Source organism: Etheostoma cragini, chromosome 1, assembly GCF_013103735.1.
Source record: "Etheostoma cragini isolate CJK2018 chromosome 1, CSU_Ecrag_1.0, whole genome shotgun sequence".
NCBI lineage: Eukaryota > Metazoa > Chordata > Actinopteri > Perciformes > Percidae > Etheostoma > Etheostoma cragini.
This window is the reverse complement of record NC_048407.1, coordinates 34450058-34456314: the sequence shown is the minus strand read 5'-3', so window position 1 is coordinate 34456314 and position 6257 is coordinate 34450058. Positions and strand designations below refer to the sequence as shown.

At 44.8% G+C, this 6257-nt stretch overlaps 1 protein-coding gene across 1 annotated transcript; it reads left to right on the top strand.

Annotated features, from left to right (window-relative positions):
* Positions 1-447: 447 nt before the first annotated feature.
* Positions 448-4334, top strand: LOC117945324 (calcium and integrin-binding family member 2-like). Its single transcript, XM_034872762.1, has 6 exons — positions 448-668; positions 1357-1391; positions 1982-2093; positions 2571-2718; positions 3309-3504; positions 3888-4334. Exons 1-6 carry the CDS (start codon positions 618-620, stop codon positions 3907-3909), a joined length of 564 nt encoding a protein of 187 aa, XP_034728653.1. The 5' UTR covers positions 448-617; the 3' UTR covers positions 3910-4334.
* Positions 4335-6257: the final 1923 nt, after the last annotated feature.

Sequence of the window (6257 nt, the reverse complement as noted above, 5' to 3'; positions counted from 1 at the left end):
GCTCTATAATCTACAGATAGAGCAGGTCTAGACCACTCTATAATCTACAGATAGAGCAGGTCTAGACTGCTCTATAATATACAGATAGAGCAGGTCTAGACCTCTCTATAATATACAGATAGAGCAGGTCTAGACCTCTCTATAATCTACAGATAGAGCAGGTCTAGACCGCCCTATAATCTACAGATAGAGCAGGTCTAGACCGCTCTATAATCTACAGATAGAGCAGGTCTAGACCGCTCTATAATATACAGATAGAGCAGGTCTAGACCGCTCTATAATTTACAGATAGAGCAGGTCTTTAAATAAAATGTATTATTATTGTTAGTTCACTCCATTTTCTGCAAATCCAGGTTTCCCGAGCCCGCCCTGAACGCACCCCCCCCCCGCGTCGCTGAGGCGTTAAATCCCGTTTCCTCTGCGCTGAAACAGCAGCTGGGAGCTCGGCATCAGAGACGTGTTGAAGGCGGGTAGAGCCGGTTAGACCCGGGTTAGAGGCGGGTAAAGGCGAGGTAGAGCCGGGTAGATCCGGTTTAGAGCCGGTCCGACCCGGGAGGACATGTCGTCCTGAGAGCAGCGGGGTGCAGTGTGATGCAGCAGCTGTGTGATGGGAGACGATGGGCAACAAGCAGACAACCTTCACCGATGAGCAGCTGGAGGCCTTTCAGGTAAACACATGTAGATATATACATATACACACATATACAGCGATGTATATTATATATTATATATCTTAATCACGTCTGTATCACTCAGATATTTCCCTTTAAATACCATAATCATGTGTACATGACGTATATGACAGTGTGGAGACCGTCCTCCTGGTAATTAGGATGGACGGTGGCTCCAGAGCAGGGCTGCTGCTCTCTGATTGGCTGAGCCTCTCCCTGCATCCTGCTGATGTGATGCTGAAGGGGGGGGGGGTGCATTCTGGGAAAGGAGACAGAAGCAGGGGAGTGTAACTCAGCATCAATGCAGGCTACACTGGGAAGACGGATACACAGAATATATATGTATATATATACACATACATACATACAGTATATATATGTCTATATATAGACATATATATAGATATAGACATATAAACACACACACCCACGCACACATATGTTACACACTCACACAGACACACAGACACACACCTACATGTTTTTTGTGGGGGGGGAGATCTCTTGCCTAAACTGATATGTGGCCGTTATTGGCCCGTGGGCCTGGAGTTTGGCCAATCACAACGGCCGTGGGGGGGGCTAATTTGTCTAGTGATGCCTTATTATTATTATTATTGTTGTTATTATTATTATTATTACTATTATTATCATTGTTATTGTTTTTGTTTTTGTTCCCTGTCTGTAGGACTGCACCTTCTTCACCAGGAAAGAGATCCTGCGGTGAGTTCACTGGAAATACCTTAAACACAGGAGAGGGACATCAGGAGAGACATCAGGAAAGACACATAAGGAGAGACAACAGTAGAGACATCAGGAGAGAGACATCAGTAGAGAGACATCAGTAGAGACAACAGTAGAGACAACAGTAGAGACATCAGGAGAGGGACAACAGGAGAGACATCAGGAGATAAATATCAGGAGAGGGACAACAGGAGAGAGACGACAGTAGAGAGACATCAGGAGAGACAACAGTAGAGACATCAGGAGAGGGACAACAGGAGAGACAACAGTAGAGAGACAAGAGTAGAGACATCAGGAGAGGGACAACAGGAGAGACAACAGTAGAGACATCAGGAGAGGGACAACAGGAGAGACAACAGTAGAGACATCAGGAGAGGGACAACAGGAGAGACAACAGTAGAGACAACAGTAGAGACAACAGTAGAGAGACATCAGCAGAGAGACAACAGGAGAGGGACAACAGTAGAGAGACAACAGCAGAGAGACAACAGCAGAGAGACTCTCCCATATATACTCGGTGTGTCCAGTAGTAGTACTGCTGTCCCATGTACACTGTGTACTCTGTGTAGTCTCCACAGCAGGTACCGGGAGCTGGCTCCACACCTCGTCCCCCTGGACTACACCAACAACCCCGACATCCGGGTCCCCCTGGCCCTGACCGTCGCCATGCCGGAGCTCAAGGTACGCCGCGGACCGCCAGTCCAAGACAAGTCCAAGACCAGGACAAGTCCAAGACCAGGACATGTCCACGCTCTGGCAGTATCTGGGACTTTTTTCTCAAAATCTACAGACTTTTGTCAAATTATTTGACTTTGTCCTTAATGTTTTGTCCAAAAAGTTGTACGACTTGCTGAAATTGATCAAAAACTTGGTATGTTTGAACTGTTTCTGTTTTTAAATTTCATGAGATTTCTTCTCAAAATGTTCTGCCTTTTTCACTCAAAAACGTCCAACTTTTGTCAAATTATTTTGGACTTTGTTCTCGAATTTTTGTCCAAAACATTGTCCGACTTCTCATCCGAATTTTTTTTTTAAACCTCTTTTCATAAAATGTTTAAACTTTTTTGATTTTAAGTTTCACGCCATTTTTTCTCCAAATGTTCAGGCTTGTCAACTAATTCTTGTCTTTTTGTCCCATGTGCTTGTGATGTCCCGCAGGAGAACCCGTTCAGGGACCGGATCGTGGAGACGTTCTCCGAGGACGGACAGGGTAACCTTAGCTTCAACGACTTCGTGGACATGTTTTCTGCTCTGAGCGAAACGTCCCCCAGAGAACTCAAAACCATCTACGCCTTCAAGATCTACGGTGAGACCCGAGAGACACATAGTCCTCACTCTGGGCTCAAAGTATGTCGTCTTTTCTCAATTTTACAACTTTGGCTGATTCTTTTCCCCTGAAACTGTTTGGACTTTGATCTCAAAATGTTCAGAGTTCTAAAATGTTCAGAGTTCTAGAATGTTCTAGAACGTTGATCTGTTCCGTGACAATAAACAAACTCATTAGAAATTATTTCTTCTTTGCAACATATTCACACGTTGTAGTTCTCTGGTCCAGACTGTAGTACCGTTGTAGTCCTCTGGTCCAGACTGTAGTACCGCTGTAGTTCTCTTGTCCAGACTGTAGTACCGTTGTAGTCCTCTGGTCCAGACTGTAGTACCGCTGTAGTTCTCTTGTCCAGACTGTAGTACCGCTGTAGTTCTCTTGTCCAGACTGTAGTACCGTTGTAGTTCTCTGGTCCAGAATGTAGTACTGTTGTATTTCTCTGGTCCAGACTGTAGTACCGTCGTGGTTCTCTGGTCCAAACTGTAGTACCGTTGTGGTTCTCTGGTCCAGACTGTAGTACTGTTGTACTTCTCTGGTCCAGACTGTAGTACCGTTGTGCTTCTCTGGTCCAGACTTTAACAGGGACAGCTTCATCTGTAAGGAGGATCTAAGGAAGACTCTGAACAAGCTGACTAAAGGAGATTTGACCCCCGAAGAAGTCACGCTGGTCTGTGACAAATCCATCGAGGAGGCCGACCTGGACGGAGACTCAAAGCTGTCCTTCTCCGACTTCGAGAACATGATCTCAAAGGCTCCGGACTTCCTGAGGTACGTCTGCTACCAAAGTAAAAGTCCTGCATTCAAAACGTTACCTGAAGGCGTCATTCTGCAGAATAATCGACATTATTGGCTCAGAACATTGAAGTTCTCAAAGTACTTCACAATTAAGAAAGAGTCAAAAGCCAGACAGAGGTTTTCTGTGGGGGTGGGGGTGTTTTAGTAAACTGACTGGATGTTCACGCTGTTCCACTTCCTGCCCGGCGGTCTGAACAGCCCGCGGCATGGAGACAGACCCGGGGTGTGTCTTTAGTGACATTTTATATTTCTGTCTTCAGTTCTTTTTCTTAAATAGGCTGAAAATTTGAGTTTGGTTGGTGACTGATACACGTGCAGTGTTGAAGGATGATTGTGTTTTATGTTTCTGTCTTCAGTAACTTCCACATACGAATATGAGACAAGAGGACAGACGTCTCCCTCAGACTCGCTGGCGGAGACACCTGGAGAGACCTGACAGAAAGTCTGGTGGCCCAGAGGAACCTGGTTCAGAGGTCTCTGATACAAGTTATGGACGGCGAGGGATGATGGATCTTTTTATACCCAGCAGAGCCGGACCTGGGTCAGAGCCGGACCTGGGGAAGAGCCAGACCTGGGGCACGATTTCAGATGGTGCCGGAATTTCTGTTTTTATTTTCAACATTTTAATTGATTTTATTCAACAATTGTTTTCACAATTTTGTTTCTTTTTTTAATGTTTTTTCCAGCTTTTGGTTGCTTTTTTTGTCCTGGTCTTGGACTTGTCTTGATCTCAACCACTCCTGGTCTTGGACTTGTCTTGGTCTCGACCACTCCTGGTCTTGGACTTGTCTTGGTCTCGACCAGTCCTGATCTTGGACTTGACAAGTCTTTGTTTCTTATTTGGACGGCATTTTTTTCAACAACAACGTTTTGGTTGTTTTTTTCTGACGTTGTCTCATGTTTTTTTGACAGTTTTGCAGTTTTTTTCCTGCACTTTTTCCAATTTCTTTTTATTATACCTTTATCTGTTATTACAACTCTTCCTTCGTCATTTGGACGCCGGCGCCCCCGACAACTTCCCGGTCCGGCGAGACGGCCTCTCTTCTGGACCGGTTGACTCTTTGAGACGCTGCAGAGACTCGTGCAGGGCCGTAGTACTCGAGTCCGGACTCAAGACCGTTTTCCGATGGTCTCGGACATGCTGGTTTTTGGACTCAGATTTGTCTTGGTTTCGGTCACTGGTCTTACCCAATATGGTCTTGACCGAGTCCAGGTGTCTTCATTATGTGGATTAATATACGTTGATGCTCAGTACTAGTTCCTATTGTAGTAGTATCAGTTCTACCACTGCTGCTTTGAGGAATCAACATACTATGTTTTCTTTAGATCAGATGATATCGGGGGGGTCCTGGTCTTAGTCTTGAGGGGGGGGGGGTCCTGGGTGTTCTGACACTGTTTTTGCCTTTATATCAACAAATAACCCAAATTATTGTCTTGATAATGTCATGCATAAGACTTTTTTTCTGTCCTGGACTCGGTCTTGACTTGGTCTTGACTACTCCTGGTCTTGGACTTGTCTTGGTCTTGACTAGTCCTGGTCTTGGACTTGTCCTGTTCTTGGACTTGTCTTGGTCTTGACTAGTCCTGGTCTTGGACTTGTCTTGAACTCGACTAGTCCTGGTCTTGGACTTGTCCTGGTCTTGGATTTGTCATCTTGGACTTGCCTTTAACTCGACAAAGGTGGTCTTGACTCCAGTCCTGGACTCTGGAGGCGCTGCAGATGAAATGAGGCTTTTCTGACTTCAGTGCTTTGCAGAGAAGTCGAGATTCTTTTTAAAAGCACAGTTCAAAGGGCAAAAAGTGACGAGCTATGCAAACGCTGCATGTTGTAAATAGCTTGTAGCCGCGGTGGGGTTGTTGTTGTGGTGTCGTGACGCGTTCTGGTGCAAAATGACAATCATAGAAACTGTAGAAGGGCTCCCGGAGAACTCTCTCTCCTCCTGCCGCCAGATCACTAGCTAACTAGCTAACTAACTTACTAACTAGCTAACTAGCTAACCCACTAACTAATTATAAGACAGCTTTGACTCGCTGAGCAGGAAACGGTTTTCTGGCTGGAATCAAATAAAGATTTTCCTGCAGCTCCATCAAGTTTCTTCTTTTTTCTTATTGGTCTCAACAAGTCCTGGTTTTAGACTTGTCTTTGTATTGACTAGTCCTGGTATCATGTCTTCTGCTGTCGTGTCAAAATAAAAGATGAAAATGTTCAAACAATAATCTTTAAAAAAACACTGAAAGGTGTAGGTCTTGGGGGGAAGCAGGGGGGATCCCCCGAACACCTACACCCCCCCGCCGCTGCGCCCCCCCCCCCAGTGTTTAGAAGACGTAGATTTTGTCAGGCAGCCCAGGAGAATGGACCCACACAGGTACGGTGAGTAAAACACAACGGTTTCATTAGCACAGTGTCAGAAAGAAACAGGAAACAGGAAGCAGGAACTCAGGAATCAGGAAACAGGAAACAGGAAACGCTGGAAAGCTGCACACGGAAAACAGAGTAACGAAAGAGCTTTATTGAAGATTTGTACAAATTATTTATATATTAGTGTAACGTCCATAGAGTATAAAGTCCGTAGAGTATGAAGTCCATAGAGTATAAAGTCTATATAGTATAAAGTTCGTAGATTATAAAGTCTGTAGAGTATAAAGTACATAGATTATAAAGTACATAGAGTATAAAGTCCATAGAGTATAAAGTCCATAGAGTATAAAGTCCGTAGAGTATAAAG